At 36.9% G+C, this 22,322-nt stretch overlaps 1 protein-coding gene across 1 annotated transcript; it reads right to left on the reverse strand.

Moving 5' to 3' along the window:
- Positions 1-11,051: 11,051 nt before the first annotated feature.
- Positions 11,052-14,413, reverse strand: LOC120258656. Its single transcript, XM_039266106.1, has 2 exons — positions 14,361-14,413; positions 11,052-11,433 (listed from the first exon to the last, which is right to left on the reverse strand). The coding sequence occupies exons 1-2, from the start codon at positions 14,411-14,413 to the stop codon at positions 11,052-11,054; spliced, it is 435 nt and encodes a 144-aa protein (XP_039122040.1).
- Between the last annotated feature and the right edge of the window lie 7,909 nt (positions 14,414-22,322).

Genomic DNA, 22,322 nt, shown 5'->3' on the forward strand with positions numbered 1-22,322 from the left:
AAACAATTTTACTAGAGCTAGCAAAGAACTCTAAATTGTTGCTATGAGATCTCAGTTAATAGTTTCTACTAATAGTGTGGGAATCATTTCAACCTTAAATCCTAAAGTTTGATGGGAAGAATTTTTAGCAGTGGAGGATCAAGATTGAGGTACTATTTAGGAACTACGAGTTTTGAAGATCACCAAGGAAGATTTATAAGAACCTATATATGAACCTAGACTATATATCTAAGAGGAGCAAAAGTTATTGTGGAAGCCAAGAAGAAAGATTGTAATATATTATTTTACATCCTTTAGGTAGTAGACTCAAGTATACTTAAGAAGATGGTATTGGCGAAGACAGTAAAAGAAGTATAGGATATTCTTGTAAATGCTTATAAGGGTGTGGAGAGAGCCCAAAATGTTCATCTGCAAACATTATAAAGATAGTTTAAACTTCTTTAGATGGGAAGTTAAAATTAATTTTTGACAATTTTTTTTTAATGGAAATTGGCTGTAGTTAACTAGATGAAGATGTATCAACGGAGGGAAGATTATTTATAAGTCATCTTTTTGTACTCCTATATTATTTATAAGTCATCTTTTTGTCTACTACATTTACATTAATTCTTTGATTACTGTAATTCCATTATATTTTGGTGACATTTATTAATCACTGATAAGTGCTTTATTATACATATCATATTGATAATCTTGTACACTTAAGTGGTATTTAAGAGTGTTTTTAATAGATAATTGGTACTTAGTTTGTTCTATTTATGCTTTCAGGACAAAAGAAGCACAAAAAAATCCAAAGGAATGAAATCGAGAGCAAAACTGGACCAAAAGTAACAAACAAAGTAATACACGGGCAAGGTACACCACCATGTACCTGCCTGTGTACCTTTCAGATATTGCCAAGATGAGCATTCTGAGAAATACATGTGCTATTCACATAGCCGTGTACACGACTGTGCACTCTTCAGAGCCAAGTCCTCCCGAGAAGAACATGACCATGTAATTGATGCACACGCAAGTGTACATCTAGGATTTTAAAGAATATGACCCAGAGGAGAACATGAGTTGAAGAGAAGCACACACCTGTGCATCTCAAGAACTGAAGAGAAGACCATCCAGAGATTTACATGGCTAGATGAAGATATATACGGTCATGTATACCCGGCTGTGTACCCCGAGGATCAAGTTCTCGATTCATCTAGAGATCTACACGGGCAAAGTACTCGCCCGTATAATTGTCCGTGTAACTCCAGATTCCTAGGAATATAAATAGAAAGTTGAAAAAGTTGTGTTGGGGGATCCAATATTAGGAAAGTAACAGAGGGCTGGCGGCTAGGGTTTCGAGGCGAATCTAAGGAAGAAAAAGTCACCAGAGTGACGATCCAAGGGTGACGATATCGTCTCACATCTATTCATGCATCAAAGACATTGAGAGAGAGAGAGAGAGAGAGAGAGAGAGAGGGTTCTTGTTCCATGGATAATGTTTTAGGGTTTTATTTCCATTGCTTTGATTTGAACATTGACCTCATCAAGAGCTAACTTTCTTAGGTGTTCGGATTGATGTAGCTTGGGATGAATTCAATTTTGATATTGCTTTTAATATAGATTTCCTTTGGCTTGTTGGGTTTATCTATGTCTTTATATCGTTGATCTAGTGTAACAAGAGTGGCTATTTCATATTGATTTCATGATTGAGATCGAGAGATTTATCGCGTAAGATCATTCATAGATGAAGGGAATTAAGAGTGTGCACTAGAGATAGCCCACTTGTGATTTCTGCTGATTAAAGTTGTGAAGCGAGAGCTCTGATTTCTAATAAGGATTTTCTAAAGCTCTATGCAATTATGCAAAAGTAGGATTAGAAGATATTTAATCCTACTGTAACATGGAATTAGGTATTGGGGAGTCTTGAGAGAGCACCCAATATATATTTGAAATCTTTTGGTCCAACAATACTAGAGTTTATCTATATTTAATTGCAATTATTTTAACTCTAAATTCCCAAGTGAAATCTTATCCAGACATCTTCTCCTATTAATTTCTCAACCCTTAACTTGTGATTTTGGTCCTTTACATTCTTAGATTTAGTTGATTTGACACTCATTGATACTTTGGTCTTAGCTTGATAACAATATTGGAGTTAGTACTTCTACTATTTAGTCCTTGTGGATTCGACCTTGACTTTGAGCACTTTATTACAAGAGCGGCACGTGCACTTGCGTGCATCCCTATCAACCACTCTTAAGGAAATGAAATTCACATTTCCCTTGTAGTTTTGATTGACACTTTAGATAGTTATTGTGTCCATATAGACAGAACAATGGCTCCAAAGTTGAATTTCATTTCAGCGCCCACAATTGAATTATTTGTAATAAGGATGCATTATATTGTTGGAGGTACAGAATGATTGGCTGATTATGTAGACTACTGTTGTGAAGACCATATTTCTAAACTAGAATTGATAGCTATGGCTAAGGAAATTAAATTAAAGGTTGAAGATTGTAGTATATGGTAGCTATATGTAAAGGATGAAAATAAGGGATTAATAGAGATATATTTTGTTATGGATGTATTGTCAATTGCCATATATGTTAGTAGACTCTATCAGGGAAATGTATGTTGCCATTAGGATTGCAAATGATGCTAGTGACCTTGTAGTAGTGTTTGGGGCTAGTGCTAATAGGGATGAGGGTATTGGAATGGGGCAAACATACGTTGAAAAAAAAGAACAAAATGTATAGGAAAAAAAGATAGAAGTTAATGAAAAAGAGACTGATCTGGAGAGTGTATTAATTGGGGGAGAAATTAAGGGAAAAAATGCTGAAGAAGATAGTGACATCCATTACTCTGATTACACTTTCAATGAAAATTTAGATAATGAAGTTGAGGAAGATAATAAAGTACTGATAGGAATGCTAGTGTATGTGCCAATCGTGTAATAAAGTGTGCGTAAGTGCTGAGTGTCGATCCACAGGGATGAAAGTGAATACTAGTAATAGCCCTAATTATGAAAAATTGCCTAAGTGATCAAGTGATGTGTATGTGAACAAAAGAAGCTAAAATGAGAGATGCGGAAATAAAGCAGGAGAGAAATCAAGGGAAGAAACGATGCTCGGGCATAGTATCCGTCTAGGGTTATGAAGTATAGGACAAAGGCTGTCTAAGTATGCAATCTTATTTGAACCGGGAGATTTCCAGAATTATACTAAACCCCAATTTCTCAGGTGAATAGTAACTAATAGGTGTAGAGCTAATACAAATATCCATACAATCGTATTAACACTCTGTGAAACCTCACTGTGAGCTACTGACAATCTCTTAAGTAGATAATTTCCCTCAAAGAAAGAGATTACCTCTAATCCGAATACATAATAGAAATGCAATTTCGATTAAAATCCACTCCACATGATTGCAAAGAGTACTGAGATAATCACTAACTCACTCGGAAGGATTGTGGGAGACTAAGTCTCCAAAGTACCCTAACAAGAGGCGTACTCTATGCTATGTGGGAATTTCTTCTCATCACAAAACACATCAGACGTATGAAAACTAGGGGCTTTCACCACAATAGCAATCATTTGATAAAAACACATAATTAGATTCAAATAGAGATGATTTCAATTAAGAAAACAACTAAAGCATCAAAGATCTAACAACCAATGTCAATGAAGTAAACTCTAGAGTTTAACTATGCCCAAACATCTACAAATTAGCCCTCCATCAAAAGAGGGCAAGCATTCAAGATACAAATTATAGGAAGAGACATGAAAACATGAAAAATATAAAAACCCACCAATGTGAACTTGATGGCTATGACCTCTAATCTCCTTGAATGAGGATCCAAATATCCCTTCAAATAACCCCTTAAGTACTGGACATTTGTCTCCTTGCTTCCCTAACTTCGCCTCCAAAAATCTCTCAAAAGAAAAGAAGAGAATGCCCTAAAAATCCTCATCAATTTTATTTATACCTGACGACTACTTATGGGCATAAGGACGTGGCTATAAGGGAGCTGGAAAAGATAGTCACGAGCCTTACGGGACCACTTGCAGCCATAAGTCACGTCTTTAAGGTTTCTATTTATGTTACAGTCCATCTTACGGCCATAAGCGCTGGATTGTAAACTTCACTGTGTTGCTTCTTGTGACTACCCTTATGGGCGTATGCTGTGGTCGTAAACACCTCTGGATGGTCCTTGCAAGTATCCTTATGAGCATAAGGCTTTCCCGTAAGGTTCTCTAATTTGGCTTTAAATCCCCTTATGGGCATAAGCATGCCCGCAAGGTCCTCTAGAATTGACTTATGACTGTAAGGTTGGCCCTAAGCTGCCCATAAGCCACCCAATTTGTCTTGTCCTTGTTCAAATGATGTCGAGAGAGCTCCAATTCCTTCATTTAAGGTCTGGAATGCTTCTTTTGGCTCTCCCTCGTCTTGAAGTAGTGTCCTAAGTCTGAGAATATAAAACATACTAGATTTAGCATCGAATTTCACAATATGGTTCTAATACATACTGAATGAGTGTATAAAATGATATGAAATACATGAGCAATGTACACTTATAAAGTACCTAAAGTTGTGGTGATTGCGAATGGAGAACCTCCAAGATTAGGAGATGAAAATGAGGTTGAGTTAGACTATACAGGATCTGAAGAGTTGAATTTATGCTCCTCAATAGATGAAGATAAGTTGGTTCCCAACATACCTAAGTATTCAGAATTCAATAAGGAGTTTGACATGAGTAACCATCAGTTCATAATTGGAATAAAATTTAAGAGTTTCAAGCAATTCAAGGAAGCAGTAAAGAACTATGGGATAAGAAATAGATATGCAATGAACTTCAAACCCAATTCAAAGAAATGATGCAATAAATTTTGCAAATGGGATGCCTTTTCTATCTCTTTCCCTCACCGATAGTGAAAGATGGGAGCACAGTTCAAATTAAATCAAGGAAGTTGGAGCACGAGTGTACAAGGGATCACAATAATAGGAATGTCAATGTAAATTAGATAACAATGGCCTATTTAGAATAGTTCAAATCAGATCCTAGTTGTAAATTAATTGGTATTATTCAGGTTGTGAAGGCCAACCAAGAAGTAGATATAAGTAAGCTGAAGGCTTACAAGGCCAAATGCATTGCCCTCAAGTAATTTATACACACTCTCTGATGAATAAAAAATTAAATACTATGACTTGAATAAGTCACACACTTATGTTCTGACGTAAGCTTTACGTGTGTATATACTATAAGTGCATTGGTCATCAAGTGCTAACTCATGGGTGAGCACGAGGTTTGTATTCCTTAGGGAATGGTGAGAGGCTCCTATTACTTTCTCTTCACTTAATTAATAGCTTGACGTTTGTGCTGGTTCTTAAATCTATTCCTACAAACTAGCTATTAAAATACAATTGAGAATCATGAAGTGCAATTAGAAGGAGTCGGGAAATCGTATGACGATCTCCTCAATAATTACTTGTGACGTTAAGAGGTGACAATTTGATCTAGTATTGGATCAGGGGAATTCAAGGGCCTACTGGTCCCAATCTCTTGGCAATCATATCTAAAACACTAGGAACTTAAGATGGAATCTCTTTCACCTAGCCTCCTATGTCTGCCTTAAGTTCAAGAACTCTACTAGAAGGGCTAATCCAACTCTAAGCCAAAAAACCTAGCTGTGTCTAATCTCTTAGCGTATGCATAGACCTAACAAGGTATTGGTGTTCTAATGTGTACGAATCTCTTCCTCACAACATCAACAAAATGACATCAAATAATCATGCAATGAATCCAAGAAAACTAGAAAGAATATATTGATGCCAATAAAGAATTCAAAAGTAAAAGCCGAGGAATATTGACATGCAATTCCACTTGAATTGGGGTCGTCTAATGGGTATACAAGTATCAATCAATGAATAATAACAATCCCAAGGAAAATAATAGCAAAAAAAAAATAAAAAAAATTCTAAACTAACTCCCTCTAATAGATTACTAATGGTTGAGGTTCAGAAGATCCCAAGTTAGTCAAGAGAACGCCGAATCTCTTCGCACGCTCTCCACTATCAATGCACAATGAATTATTCTTGAGAAAATCACCATAATCCGCTAAATTGATGATGAAACTCATCTCCAGCTACTCATATCTCCATAAATCCGGCCGTATATTCCAAATTTGGCAAAAGAATCCCCCCTTCATTGTAAAACCTAGGGGTATTTATAACCTGAGTCAGCTACGGCCTCGCTATGCCCGTTGTGAAGGCCGTGGTGAGTAATTTTTGTTGCTTAGGCCACAAGTGGCGTCTTGACACGGTCTGGCTCACCGTTATGTGAATTGCCCACGGGCGTTATGATTTACAACGACCGTTGTGGAGGTAGTTATGACTTCGGTGTTGTTTTCTGTGGCTCCACATTGGCACGCCTTGGTCACCACTGTGATGGAGGTGTAAAACGGCCGTGGTGATATCTAACCACCGTTGTGGTGAGCAGTGATGGTGCTTTGATTTAGCAAAAGTTGGTATGTTTTGTTTCAAAACGCTTTTAGATTCACTTCTTTAGCCCTAAAATGAAATAAAAGCCCATGGTGAAGAAAAGAATAAAATTATGTACTAGTTTGGTGCTAAACACGTAAAATCTCATATTTAAGTGTTTGTTTGTCCTCAAGCAAACAAAATAAAAAAAATAAAAGACATGATAAGTGTTTGACCTCATTTTAAATACCCCCCGGTGTGGGGGACGGGGAAAATCCATCCCCGCCCCGTAGGGATCCCCATGGGGATTCCCCGATTTAATTGAAAATAACTTATATGATTATTTATCTATTTTTTTTTTAAAAAAATTCAATATGGATATAAGATTATAAGAACCAAATATTTGGATTTTTAAAAAATATATTTTTGGTATTTATTAATAATGTTTTAGACTTTTAGTAATACTAGTGTTACTCCCGTGTAATATACGAATATAATTATATGATTTTTTTAAAAAAATTAATAATTTTTTTTATCTTCTATAAAAATTAAGATAAAATTAAGATTAGATAAAATAAGCTATTTATCAACTTTAAAGATATAATATTTTTTAAAAATTAATTTTATTATATATTATGAGATAAAATAATAAAAATTAGTAGGAAATAATATAATTTAGTATTATGTTATAAATATTTTAATATTATTAAAATAATATTGGTAAAATTTTTATGAGAAATTGACATGTGTCAAATAGGTCTTCTACTTTAATATATATATATATATATATTGATACATAGTATTATTAGAATTTTATGTAATAAAAAAAATTGGTGGAGATTCCTCGACCCCGTGGGAATCCCCGCGGGGGAGTGAGTGGGGAGAATTTTTCCCCCGCGGGGACTTTGGAGGCGGGGATGGGGACGGGGATCCCATTCCCCGCCCTGCCCCGCCCCGTCCCATTTACATCCCTAGGCATACTTTGTATCCGACTTGTCAGGAGCGACTATGCACTACAAAGGAGGTAGCTCTTTCTGCTATAAATACAATTTAACTAAACAAGAAAATAAATAAAATTAATGATACCTCGAGTATATAACATCACTTTTTAGACATAAGGTGCAAAATGTATCAAGAAGGATACAAAACAAAGCAAAAATACGCAAATTAGCCTAACTCTTGAGAAGCATGGAAAGAATGCTAAATTGGCACATATCATATCCCTAAACTAGAGAACTCCAACAGATAAGTGCAATGCCTTCAAAGTTCTACACTAGCATATATAAAGCACAAACACCAATATTTTTTTTTTTAAAAAAATTACAATGTATAATAAAAGAACTCACACACAGTTTCTCCTCACACTTAAAGATGAACATTGTCCCTAATGTATGCATGCATGCACAAGTGTAAGTATTCATAATAACAAAATAAAAAAAATTAAAAGAGCGTGTGGACAATAGTACTCCCTTGGTTTCTTGGTTTGGGCCAACGAGGCTAATGAAGTTACCTTTGTCCAAGCTTCTAGTTATGCGGACCAAAACAACACCCAATCACCTCAAACCCTAATGAAGAAATACATGAAAGGAATTAAACATAACCAGAGAAATAAAAATAAAATGCAGTAAAAATGAAATCTACTATAACCAAAATATGTGTACAAAAGCAGCATGGTAGATGTCCCTCGCTAAAATAGATAATAAAATGTGAAAATACTAAAAATAAAAAATACGAAGTGATGAAAATAAAATCAAAATGGCGACAGGAGAAGCTTCTCATCATCCAAAGACTTTGAGTCTAACCCATGAACCACCCGGTATTGCACCTTTTAGGGCTGTGTAACACCACTCTATCATGTGCATCACCCGAAGGGTGGTGACTCCAAGTGGGTGCATGCCTCCTTCTCACACTAGGCTTGTGCAGCGGTCAATCAGGCCAAGTCCTTGTGCAAGCCTAGTGATGTAAGGACCAAGAAAGATGGTCGCCAGTCTGGGGTCTTAAGCCTAGTGACACAGCTGGCATGCAATGGCATGACCAATGTGGATCGGCTCCCGTGCCAATATACTCCACAAGAAGTAGAGATCTCGGAGGTTTATGACCCTCGCGTTGTCGCCTATACCCATGAATGTTTGAGATAACATGGCATGTAGGTACTTTAGCGCTGGTTGCCCAAGGACAGAGGCCTTCGAAGTACCGCATATGTATGTCTCACGGCCTCGAAGTGTCTGGGTCCAAACTTGATCTAGACTCAGTGCGAGCATACCCAACATCGATAAGCCCCATCCTCACGGAGAAATCCATAAAGGACATAAGGTACTCATCACCGAGCATCAGGAAACTAATGGTCTCCCAACAGCTGAGGCTGATGACTATCAGATCTAGCTCGAACGAACTCATCACCCCAATTGTGAGCTCCCCATTATGTGGGCTCATTGATGCTAAAAAACTGCTCCCATCCCTAAATATACGGTTTCGTACCTCATTGGTGAGACCTATCCTCTTGAGTGTCGGTCAGTCGATCAGGGGCCCCTCAACGAAGTGTTGATCCATGAGCCACGTGTATTCTGCTCGGTGCTCGAGATCACCAAAATGTGGAATCGTTAGCTGAGAAGACTGAATCGGTCTTCTTTTTCTTCTTGGCCTCCACTTGCTAATGAGTGGCAGTCTTTTTTTAGACCCATATCTTGCAATTCAGAAAGAATACGATAAATCAATCAATAAAGTACAAAAAATATAAAGTAGGAATGAACAATGGGTGCATAACGGGCATACTACGGCCGTTATGGGACTGTAATAGTCTCAACAAGCCCGTTATTACGACCATGGTAAGCCTCTAGAAAGGGATAATGGGTGCATAACGGCCGGTTGTTTGTGTCAACTGCTCTGTTATGCAATTTTTTTTGGAGTTGCAACGGGCTCACAATGCCTGTTATGTATCTGTTGTGTTCTAAAATAGGGCAACAGTTTGCTGACAACGGGCAAAGCTCGTTGCCAGCTATTGCCAAGGTTAGATAAGCGGGAGAAACTCCACAATGGGCATACCATGCCCGTGTGGCTTATTTGCCTCTAGTTATTAAATTTGAACATAACGGTCTTCACAATGGCTATTGTTCATCACCGAACACCCGTTGTGAAAGCCTGATTGTGGTGAAAAAATTATCATACAACATTGTTATTACTTGAAATTCATAAGAAAATATTCACCACACAATTGTATGCTATTTCATGCCATTTATTTATAGTAAAACTGCAATTTAAAGAGTTTTAGAGTTTTCTTACAAAATTGGGTGAGAAGAAAAGAAGAAGTCCGGAGTGTAAATACAAGAAATTGAGTGTTAGACTTGCTGAAAATAGCAATAATGCTCTTGGAAGCATTGTGCGAGTAACGGGTAGAAATCTCCTATGAAGTGAAAGAGAGAAACAAAAGTTTTGAGTGAGAAAGCCCAAAGGATGGCTAGCAGTACTCTATACCCTTCCGTAACAGATTTGACAATGGGCAGACAACACCTGTTGTTCGTTGTTTCAGTTCCTTGGGGTACAACACTCGTTAAAAGACCGTACGAGGCTGTTGTCAACTCAGCAATGCCTCACAGTTTCTAAGTGTTGATCATGGCCATTCTAGGGTTTGTTGTGTTGATAAAGGCCTCGCCAGTGGTGTGGTAAGGCCGTGCCAGTGCTCCTAAAAAAGTTCACAGAATAGGCACAATCTAAAGAGTGGCTATTACTTGTCATCACGGCAGTAGTGAGCCCATGACAGACTCACTCAAATTACTCAAAAAATTATAATTATCTTCCTAAACATTACAACGGGTGCACAACAGGTGTACGACACTCGTTGTGATGTAAATAGTGAATAAATATGGATTCTCCCTGTACAAAACGACATGAAAACAATTCCTAAACATGTAAATTGACTCCACTGACAAATTTCGCCATAAAAGTCAATAAATACGACTGAACTCCACACCATTCAAGAAAATAACACCCTTTATTTAAAAATAAAATGACAAACACTAAAACTGAAACTAAAAGAGCTATAAACTATAAAAACTACTTGGGTTGCCTCCCAAGAAGTGCTTGTTTTATGTAACGAGCTTGACATACCTCCTCTTACCCCAAGAAGGCTTCATCTTCTTAGAGTGAGTAAAAATCATGTCTCATCATTACCTGCCTTTAGAACAATGGAGTTGTTTACCTCAATTGGGTATTCATATTTAGGTTTTACCATCCTCCATATCTTCCTAGTTTTTGTGGCTCTCAAATTACTCCTCTTTTTCATTTGTTTAGGAGGTGGATTTGATGGTTGTGTTGATTCTTCAACAAGCTTTTCCTTGAAGTACTCTCGAAGAAGGTTCACCACAAATACATCCTGCACAAAATCAGAAAAAACAAGTCAGGTTCATGTGCAAAATAACATTCATCATCTTAATCCATATAATGCTTAATGGCACTTGGGAATTTATACACCACTTCTTCCTCCCCGACTTTCAAGGCCATTTTTCCATCTCTCCAATTGATGAGAGCTCCGAATGTGTTTAGAAATGGTCTTCCAAAAATGAGTGGGGTCTCTACATCGTTATTTATGTCTAAGATCACAGAATCCATGGGAACACAAGCTTTTCAACAGTCACAAGAACATCTTCCACAATCCCCCATGGTGATCTCACTGATATATCGCCCAACCGCAAAGTCATTTTTGTTGGGCTCAATTCTCCCAATCCAAGTTTCATATAGATGGTGTATGGAATCATGTTAATACTGGCCCTAGAATTGGCTAGTGCATGTTTCTCCATGCCTTCACCCAACAAACATGGAATCACAAAACTCCCAGGATCTCTTAGCTTCATCAGTAGCTTTTTGTCTAGAATGGTGGAGCAATTTCCAATAAGAGCCACTGTATCCACCTCTTCCAGTTTTCTTTTGTTGGTGAGCAAGTCCTTCAAAAACTGGGCATCCTCCTTATTAGTCTTCAACCTGGAAGGGTACAGAACTCGGACTTTGTACTCCTAAACTGTGAGTCAAATTGGAGATGGGCTGTGGGGCTCCCTCTGATCACTCTACTAATGGGTTCTTCTATAGCACTAGGGTTTTCCTGTAAGACTACCCTCTTTGTCTCGGCACTTGGACCCTGAGCGGCCCTTGCCTCAATGGTCTTGCCACTGTGGAGCAATATTGCATTCAGGTACTCCCTCAGTTAGCTTCAGAGTTGCTTGGGAGACTACCTTGAGGCCTCTTGGAATTAGCTCTTGCCAACTGCCCAACTTGGTTTTCCAAGTTCTTAATCGATGCTTAGACGTTCCTCAATATAGCACCAAACTTATCCATCTTGGCATTGTTTCTTATCATGTACTTGGCTAAAAAGTCTTATGTGGAGAATTTCCAATCCGATGGTTGCTGCTGTGGCTGACACTGATAATTTTACTACTGACCCTGACTTCAAAAAAAGTTAGGCTGACTCCTCCATCTTGGGTTGTATGTATTACTGTATGGGTTATTCTGGTTTCTCTGATCTCCTCCTATATAATCCACCTGTTCCATAGGAGCAATAGCTAGACTCACAATTGGGCATTGAGCTACCCCATGTCCTCCCCCAGAAGTTTTACTAGACAAAACGAGCCTAGAATTCAAACTAGCATCCTGACCATTACTCACGAGTAGATACAACTTCCTTGTGAGCTCATCCACTTTTTCTTACAAAGTGGTACATGTGCCTACCTCATGCAACCCGGCTACCCTTGGTTGCTTGCCTCTTGAACTCTAGTGTAACTCATTATTAGCCATGCCCTCAAATAATTGTTCTACCTCATCAGGATACTTGTTGCTCAATGACCCACCAGTTGTGGTATTAATGATCTGCCTTGTTTGATAGTTTAGTCCGTTATACAAAATTTATAGTCTCGTCCATGAACTGAATACATGATGAGGCACCTCAAGAGAAGATCCTTGAACATCTCATGTGCCTTGAACAATGTCTCCAACTCTCCTTGCTTCAATGCTGAGATCTCCTGCCTGATCTTTGTTGTTTTAGTTGGTGGTAAGTATCACCCAAGAAATTTCTCGACCAAGTCATTCCATGTCTTGATCGACCCCGGTGCTAGAAAAGTTAGCCACCGATATGCCGGACCTTTCAAACTAAATGGAAAAAGTCATAGTTTGATCACATTGTCCATAACTCTGCTCATCATGAATGTTGAACAGATCTACAAAAATTTCAATAGATAATAGACATTTGGGTTGTCATCTGCTAGACCATTGACTGGTAAAAATTCTGAGTCAACCTAATGGTTCTAGCTTTGATTTTGAAGTTGCTTGCTACTATTCCTGGGGCTTGGATACTAAACTCTTCTCCTATGAACTGTGGCCTCTCATACCTAAAAAGTGTCCTCCTTTGTTTAGCCATCACAATAGACTCTCTGTCATCGAATATCAATCTCTTTCTCAACCATTGAATTCTCTCTGAGCCTTCTCACCAATGTTTTTTTGATCTTACTATCTCTTTTATCATATCAGTCAGGTTAGCTCTGGTCATAAACAATTACTTGCAAAAAGGAATAGAGAGAACAAATTAAAAAGTAACAAAAGAATAGAATGAAGTAATACAACAAAAGAATAAATGGCTAAAACACTAAGCTACGAGTTTTGGTAGAATCTCTCGACAGGTCCTCCATGGCAATGGTGCCAAAACTTTATGCAAGATTTACGTGTATATATGCGGTAAGTGCACTGGTTAGTATTATCTCGTGGGTGAGCAAGAGGGTCATATTCCTCAGAGAATGACGAGAGGTTCCTATTACTTCTTTTTGACTTAATCAATAGCTTGATCTCTGTGTTGGTTCTTAAATCTATTCCTATAAACTAGTTACTAAAATACAATTGAGGATCATGAAGTGTAATTGGAAGGAGTTAGGTAAGCTTATGACAATCCATCAACAATTCCTTGTGAAATAACGTTAAGAGGTGACAATTTGATCAAGTATTGGTCCGGGAAATTCAGGGGCCTACTAGTCCTAATCTTTTGGCAACCAGGTCTAAAACACTAGGAACTTAAGATGGAATCTCTTCCATCCTAGCCTCCTATGTCCACCTTAAGTTTAAGAACTCCACTAGAAGGGCTAATCCAACCCTAATAAAAAAACCTACCTATACCCTAATCTCTCAGCGCATGCATTTCCAATAAGGCATGGGTGTTCTAATGCGTGAGAATCTCTTCCTCACAATATCAACAAAACAACATCAAACAATCATGCAATGAATCCAAGATAACTAGAAAGAATATATTAATGCCAATAAAGAATTCACAAGTAAAAGACGAGGTACATTGACATGCAATTTTCCTCGAATTTGGGTCCTCTGATGGGTATACAAGTATCAATTGGGTTCCTTGAATTGCGAGAGGAGTTTTTTTTTTTGGCAAGTTGTATATAGATTCTTTCAATGGATGGCTATTTTTTAAATGGCTTGTATGGGGGAGAACTTTTGGTAGCAGTTGGATAGATACAAATAATTGCATTTATCCTATTGCAAGGGCTATAGTGAGTAAAGAGAACAAGGAGAACTGGAAGGTGGTTCTTGGAACTCTTGGCAGAAGACTTGAGGATTACACATAGCCATCATTAGGCATTTATACTGATAGGAAAAAGGTATATGCTATAATTCTCTCATGTTTTGCTTTAGTTTTGATTGCAGGATTTCATTGTTGGATTCATCTTTTTTTGGTTTGCCTTTTGCTTTTTTTTTTTCTTTGTAATTGTATGTGGTTGTTGTGTATCAATTAATTCTACAACTTAGGGATTAATGGCTGCAATAGAGTAGTTGTTTCTACATAATGAACATAGGTACTATGTTAGACATATACACACAAATCTTAGAAAAAAATTTTTAGAGGGAAAACACTCAAGTACCAATTGTGGATTTGGGCAAGAACAACCTGCTTCCCTGCATATGAGAAAGCCATGTACATGTTGAATGGGGTATCTCAGGGTGTATGAGATTATATGAAAAACTAAGACCCTTTGCCATTAGAGTAGCGCACATTTCCAAGCAAAATTTAAGTGTGACATACTACTCAACAATTTGTGTGAATGGTTCAATAGCCAAATCCTTGGGGCTAGAATCAAAGTCATAGTCACTATGAATGAGATGATTAGAACAAAATTAATGATTAGGATACAGAAAAGGAGGGATGCTATGAAAAAATGCACAAGCATTCATTGATCTAGAATACTTAAAAAGCTAGAAAATGTAAGCAATTGAGTTGGCTTTACAATACAACTTGGTCAGGGTGCCCTAGTATTGGGTTTTAGGACCTGATGGGCAATTTATAGTCAACAAGGATGAAGGTAGTTGCTCATGTAAGAAACAGAAATTGAGTGGGATTCCTTGTAGCCATGCTATTTTAGTAAATTTTTCATACAAAGACAACTTGAGAATTATATACATGACTGCTATAAATGAGCACTTTCTTGGAGACATATAGACACATAAGGAACCTCACACATGATAGGGATTCATGGCCTAAGAGTGATCGAGGTCCCTACCTAAACCAATGAATGGGCAAAGGTCTAGGAAGACAATTCTAATTTTTATCATACGAAATGGGATTAATCTATTTTGGATAAAAAAAAACTTTAGAAACAATTCTAAGTTAATAGTATATTATACGAAATGTATGGTTAAAATTTTTGTTTCTTATCTAGATTAGGCAGAATTTTTTTGTGAAATTATAATTTATTTTTAAAAAATTTTGAACTTTAGAAATAATCCCAAAAAAAAAGAAAAATTTAAACAACAAAAATTTTCATTTCTATTCCGTCTCTAACTTTGGAAACAAGTATAATTATGTTGGAAATATATTTCCAAATCTTGAAACAGACCACTACTTCGTCGGTAATTGAATTAGCAACAAGCTTTTTATAATTGAAAAAGTTCCATTACTAATATGTTTCTAAATTTAATTAGCAATTGATAGTAAATGGAAAAAGCTTGTTTTCAACTGAAAATTTCTTGTAGTGATATTGGTTCAACTTAATTTACCTGAAAAAAAGCATTTATTGTTCATTTAGGATATAAATTGCCCGATTAGTATCTTGTCTTGTTACAATATATCCATTAATTTGTAACAAGTTCCTAAAGTATTTCTACATGTACATATTTTGCCAATTGAGAATTTAGGATAATGCCAAGAAAGAAATGCATAAAGCGGATTCAAAATTATTATTATTTTTATGTAATGTTGCGATTTTTATTTGGATTTTGATGATTATTCAATATTGATTTGAGAGTAAACATATATTTGGCATCTAGATAACCCTTCTTTTTGAAATATATAATAATTGGAATGATACAATCATGTATGTAAATAAGCAAAATAAATGTTAGCTGGCAATCTTTTAGTTAATAAAATAAGATTTGACACAATTTATGTAAAAAATTCTCATATATATTATAATTGTTAAAAGGATAATTTAGTTCAAATTTTTTATCAACTATATTTTGTATTTCATTTTGATTGATGGAATTTTTTAGGTATAAGTTGATGGAGTAAAAGTTGGATGATGGAAAGTAAATATCTAACATTTATATATCTTAGTTTTTATGAAATTTGTACATCAAAATATGGGAGAACAATCAAAAATCCGACGCCCTTCTCAAGAACACTTAAATATCTTGACTATATCCCAAGATGAAGTAGAAGATCATTTGCTTTTGAAAGGTATATCAAAGAGCTACATCCAGTGGATTTATTATGGGGAGCAATCTAATTTTGTAACTCTTAATTTGGGGAATCAATAAAATGGAAATACTATCCCGAGTGAGGAAGGAACAAAAAAATTTAACAAACTATTGAATCAAGCACAATATCGATTACTTCCATAATACACAAATATGTTTAAATTATCTTTTATTGTCACATTGTTGCACCCAAAAGTGTGTAGTCAAATTAGCATTAAGGAAATAAATATAATATTAGCCTTCTTAAAGGAGGCTTTCCCCTCTAGCACAATTTCTACATTATTATGAGACAACAAAAATTTTTAGAGACTTGGGACTTAATTTTGTGCCGATTCATGCATGTAAATATGATTGTGCTTTATTTTGGGGGAGAGTTCAAAGATAGACAAAATTGTCCTGTGTATAGAATGTCAAGATGGAAGTACAGTGTCAAGAAAATTCCTCGAAAAGTATTGTGACAAGTTTCTTGTAAAACCAAGACTCCAAAGACTGTTTATGTCTAGAAAATGGCTGAGGATATATGGTGGCATGAAAAAAATATATTCATGATGATACTCTATGGCATCAAGCAAATGAAGATGCTTGGAAAGCATTTGATAATGAGAATGAATTGCTTGATAATGATCCACGCAATAATAGGCTTGGATTAGAAACAATGATCCACGCAATGTTAGGCTTGGATTAACAACTGATGGCTTCAACCCTTATGGGATCATGAGCTCCGTCTATAGCATGTGGCCTATTATGATTTTGCCATATAACCTTCTTCCATGTATGAAAGAACCATTTATAATTATGTCATTGCTTATTCCTAGAAAAAACTCTTCTAGAAAAGATATTGATATCTATTTGAGAACATTGATATATGAGTTGAAAGATTTATGAGAAATTGGTGTGTCAACCTATGATGCTTACAAGAATAAATATTTTTAGATGCATGCTGCAATTTTGTGGACTATAAATGACTTTCTAGCTTACGGAGATTTATATGGATGGAGTATGAAAGGGTATTTGGCATGTCCTATTTGCAATGTTGAAACTCCTCATCAAAAGTTAAGGAACAAGATTTGTTACATGTAACATAGTCATTTTTTGCCTTAGGATCATGTTTGGACAAGAAGCAGATTGTTTCATGGTAAACTAAAAAATAGGCCAAAACCTAAGGAACTATCTAGGATTAAGTTGGTACAACAATTAGAGAGTGTGAAAGATATCAATTTTGGAAATTACTGTTATGACTCATCAGGATATGTATCCTATCAGTGGATTATGAGAGTTGATCCTAAGGCATAGAGAAAATAAAAAGGGAAAGAAGAGAGGAAAATAGGGTAAGGAAAAAAAACTGGAAGGAGTCCTTGTTCTCTCATATAGGAGAAGGGAGAGTGATGCACGTTTTACGTGTGTATATTCCGCAAGTGCACGGGTCATCAAGTAATACCTCATGGGTGAACAAGAGGGTCGTTGATAAGTGCTTGTGTATTAGTAATACGAAGTATTCTTTTCTTACGATGAGCATTACTTTTATCAGATTTTAGTGCTAATACATGTGTATTTGTGAACTTTCGTGCATGAAGGGTTGTGAAGCCAAATATGAAAGAAAGAAGCCAAAGTAGATTGCGATTGTACTTTGTTGATGAAGTCTTGGAGTGAACAAATGTGAAGACACAAGTTGTGATCGAAGATACGTGAATGTGTGCCAACCTCCATGCGCTCAAGAAATTACATTGTTTGGAGGGGCACAAAAGCGGTCACATTTGCTTATTTCGACTTGTGCAATGTTAGCAAGATCTTCACCAATATGACATTTTATTGAAGAAGCGATACGATCTACGGCATAGACGTGTGCCCGTTTATGTTGCCTCGATGAAAAGTGTGAATTCAGGAGTAATTCTGGCGGAGTACTGTAGCAGGTTACTGTTCACATCCCGCAGAAAATTAGATTTCCAGAAATCCACATGGGCATGTGGAAATTCCACATGCCCATGTGGATGCCCGATTCCAGCCCTTTATAAAGCCGTGACTTGTACCAATTTGGGGATCCATCTTTCATAATTTTCTCCATCTTTTCTCCAACTTTTGGGAGGCTTGCGGCTGGGGTTTAGAGGGGTTTTGGCAAGGGTTTTGGAGTGATTTTACGGTTTTGACACCGCGTTTCTCTTGGAAGATAGTTATTGGGGAAGCTTTCGTTGGCATCGATCCAGCGAGGTGTACCCCAGGCTTGATAATGGAACCTTTGGAGAGTATGAGGCCACTCCACAAGACCATCGACACGAACACCGAGGGGGTTTTCTTATGGATTACATGTTTCTACTTTCAATTTCATTATTGATTATATCTTGCTCCATGGAGAGCTAAACCCCCTAGTGGGTATTTAGACTTGTAAACCCTAAGATATTATTGTTTTATTGACATTTTATTATGTTTTCCTTAATTCATGTCTTTAATTGAGTTACAATTTTGAATGCTTGTTGAATGATTTCTCTCTTACAGTAACACTAGGGTTGAGAGTCCATCTTTGGTAGCCTTTGTGGATGAGTGACACACCATGAGGGTTAGACAATGCTAGATTGGAGAGGGTTGAGAGGGTGAGTCGAAAGGTAGCTGAGCGTCCCCTTTCCCCTCCGGTGTGATTTATCCTATCTCCATATTCCTAGAGTTCTTTGCGGTCATAATAGAGTGAAGTGCTAAGAGAGGAACTCCACTGGAGCTTAGTTGTATGAGCAATAGAGTGAAGCATTGAAGTAATTCTTAGTATCTGGGGCTTAATTGTGACTAGGGGTCTTTCGCCTGGAACAAAGGGTTAGATCTACATATAGGAATAGGGTTTATCACTTGGAATCCCTAGAGTTTCTTGCAACTGTACACAGTGTGAGGTGTTGAGACTAAGTGATTTCTCCGCTGGGGCATAGTGTATAGTTAGTCACGGTTGATCTTAGGTTTGGGACCGTGTATTTTAGGATTTCCATGACTCATTAAGCATTATTTAGGGGGCATAATAGTTGGTCTTGCACTTGAATCAATAACCCTAGGGGGAGCAATGTCCGAGTGCCCCACTTTCTATCGATTGTCTTTCCTCTCATTTTATCGTGCCTCTCTTTCTTATTTTCTTTAGTCTTGTTCACATTGATTTTTATCCACACTATTATTGTTTCATCTTCACTTAGTTAAGTAGAAATCATTGTGTTTCTATTCACTGTTCCCTGTAAATACGATAACCCACTCACCTGGAATTTATTACTTCGACAAACCGTGTATTTGCGGGCCACAAGCAAGGGGCGTTGTCAGTCGTATTTCTCAACAAACAGTGAGAGGCTCCTATTACTTCCTTTCACATAATCAATAGCCTGATGTCTATGTTCACTCTTGAATTTATTCTTACAAGCTAATTACTAAAATACAATTGAGTATCGTGAAGTGCAATTAGAAGGAGTTGGGTAATCGTATGATGATCTCCTCAATAATTACTTATTATATAACATTAAGATGTGACAATTTGATCTAGTATTGGACTAGGGGAATTCAAAGGCCTACTGGTCCCAATCTTTTGGCAACAAGGTCTAGGAACTTAAGATAGAATCTCTTTCACCCCAGCCTCCTATGTCTACCTTAAGTTCCAGAACTCCACTAAAGGGCTAATCAAACCCTAATCAATAAACCTAGCTATGCTTAATCTCTTAATGCATGCATAGATTTAACATGATATGGGTATTCTAATGCATGGGAATCTCTTCCTCACAACATTAACAAAATAGCATCAAATAATCATGCAATGAATCCAAGATAACTAGAAAGAATATATTATTGCCAATAAAGATTCACAAGTAAAGGTCAAAGGTAAATTGACATGCAATTCCCCTCGAATTGGGGTTCTCTAAGGGATATAACAAGTATCAACCAATGAATAAAAATAATCCACAAGAAAAAATAGCAAAAGAATTCCCTAACTAACTCCCTCCAATAGATCACCGACGGAAGAGGTTGAAAAGATTCCAAGATTGTCAAGAAAACACTAAATCTCTTCGCGCGCTCTCCACTATCAATGCAAGTTGAATCCTCCTTGAGAAACTCGCTAGAATTTGTTGAAATAATGATGAATCTTGTCTCCAAATACACAGGTTTCCAAAAAATCCAGCTGACTCTAACCAATTTCAGCCAAAGAATCCCCTTTTAATAATAGAACCTAGGGCTATTTATAAACTGTGGTTCACTAGAGGCTCACAAAAATCGTGATCAAATTTATTTCTTGGGCCACAAGCTGTATCCTGGCACAATCTGGCTCTGGGTGTTGTCTATCATGACCATGGTCATTGTCAATGACAATGGCTATTGTGAAGGTCATAGTGCATGCTGTAATGCTTTCCTGTGGTCATGGACACTAGCACGGACAGATCATGGCCGTGGTGAGGCTGTGGTAATCTTTAAATGGTTGGTTTTGGTCTATTTTTTCTCCAAACACCTCAATATTTGCTTCTTTGGCCCTGAAATGCATTTAAAGTCCATGGTGAATGAAAGAATGAAATTTCATACTAATTTGATACTAAACACATAAGATTTTATGCTAAATGTAGTGCAAATAATGTATAAAATATCAATGCTCAAGCACTTATTAGAGAGGCTAGGGGGTTGTCATGATCTCTTAGAGTTGATCTTAGTCTACTGGTTTGGGCTTTGTTTAGTTTCTTGCCTTGTTATCTTGTTATCTTGTTATCTTGTTGAATTTTAGTTGTTTAGCTCAATGTTCAGGATTTGCATGTAATTTGTATAATGTCCAAGCTGGTGAAGTTACTTGTTTCCCATCTTTGTGTCTAAGTTTGCCCATCACTTTTTTGACGAAATCCCTCATGAGCCAATTTATGTGATAAAGAGCAATAAGTAGTAGGAATCTTACCAATTTTGACAAGATCAATGCTCCGTTAAAGATGTTTAACTATGCACATAGCTAGGAGCATCGCGATCCTCTGCTTGCTACCCAGACGGGGTGCGATGAGGTGTACAAGGGTGTGAATACCTTGCCACTGGATCAATGTCGGGACAAGAAGCTTGTCAATGACCCCAATGCGGTGGTGAACTACTCTTTTCAGGAGCATAAGTATGACAAGGCTACTATTAAGTTTGAGAGAAGAATTGAAAAATTGAATGATTAGTATTTTTTTTCTTGGAGGAAGATGGCTAGGTGTTTGTCTAAGACTGTAGTCACAAGCATTGCTGGTATTATTGCACAGGGTTGCTAGTGTTGTTCCCATCACTGATACTGGCTAGGATGAGACAAGTATGGTTGAGATAAGTATAATTGTTGCTAGTGAGAGTGGTGAAAAATTTGCTTGTATTCTATCTAAATTTCAAGTTGATGAAGTTTTTCATCAATTGTTTGAAGAAATGAGTGAGGGTGATTTAGTGTCATGGAATACCGTGCATTGTGGTGCATTTCACTATTTGGAGAAGGGGAAATAGAAGGTTATTAACAATGTCATAATTGGCCATGTCGACTTTGGCAAGTTGACCACTGCGTAAACCACCATTGAGATTGGTTCCTTATATGAAGGTATTAACTTCTACATCTTTATCACCCATGCCAAATTTGAGGAACTCAACCGAGACTTATGTAGGAAGTGCATTGAGTTTGTGGAGATGTGTTTCTGTGATGCCTAGATTGATGAAAGTATAATCCATGATGTTCTTCTTATTAAAGGCTCCACTAAGATTCCCAAAATACAACAATTGCTCTAGGACTTCCTCAACAAGAAAGGGCTTTGCAAGAGCATCAACCCTAATGAGGTTGTCACTTATAGTGCTGTTGTTCAGGTAGCTATTCTTAATGGTGATGGTAATAAGAAGGAGCAAGACTTGCTGCTTCTAGATGTCATTCAGATCTTGTCTTGTAACTCCATAACAAGTGGTTGGAAATAGGAATTATATCTAGTTGTTATATCTCTGTATATTGATTCTCTAACTATAGTAGTTTTGGTTGGAAAAAAGATTTCTCTACAAGTGCAGTAATCACTTGTTGCTCTACCTGGAAAAGAGTTGATTGCAAATGATGATGGATTTGTTGGAGTCTTTACTGAGCATAAGTGTGAAATTATGCAGAAGTTCCAGCTTGATGAGCTTCGGCATTCCATTTCTTTTCTTGA

This window comes from Dioscorea cayenensis, chromosome 4, assembly GCF_009730915.1.
Source record: "Dioscorea cayenensis subsp. rotundata cultivar TDr96_F1 chromosome 4, TDr96_F1_v2_PseudoChromosome.rev07_lg8_w22 25.fasta, whole genome shotgun sequence".
Lineage (NCBI taxonomy): Eukaryota > Viridiplantae > Streptophyta > Magnoliopsida > Dioscoreales > Dioscoreaceae > Dioscorea > Dioscorea cayenensis.

What these genes read in the sequence shown, in the direction of transcription:
- LOC120258656 (XM_039266106.1), bottom strand. Translation starts at nt 14,413, where the DNA reads ATGGCTTTCTCATATGCAGGGAAGCAGGTTGTTCTTGCCCAAATCCAC. An exon ending in CTTGCCCAAATCCACAATTG is followed by an intron (nt 11,434 to 14,360) that starts GTACTTGAGTGT and finishes GTACCCTTCCAG; the next exon opens with GTTGAAGACTAATAAGGAGG.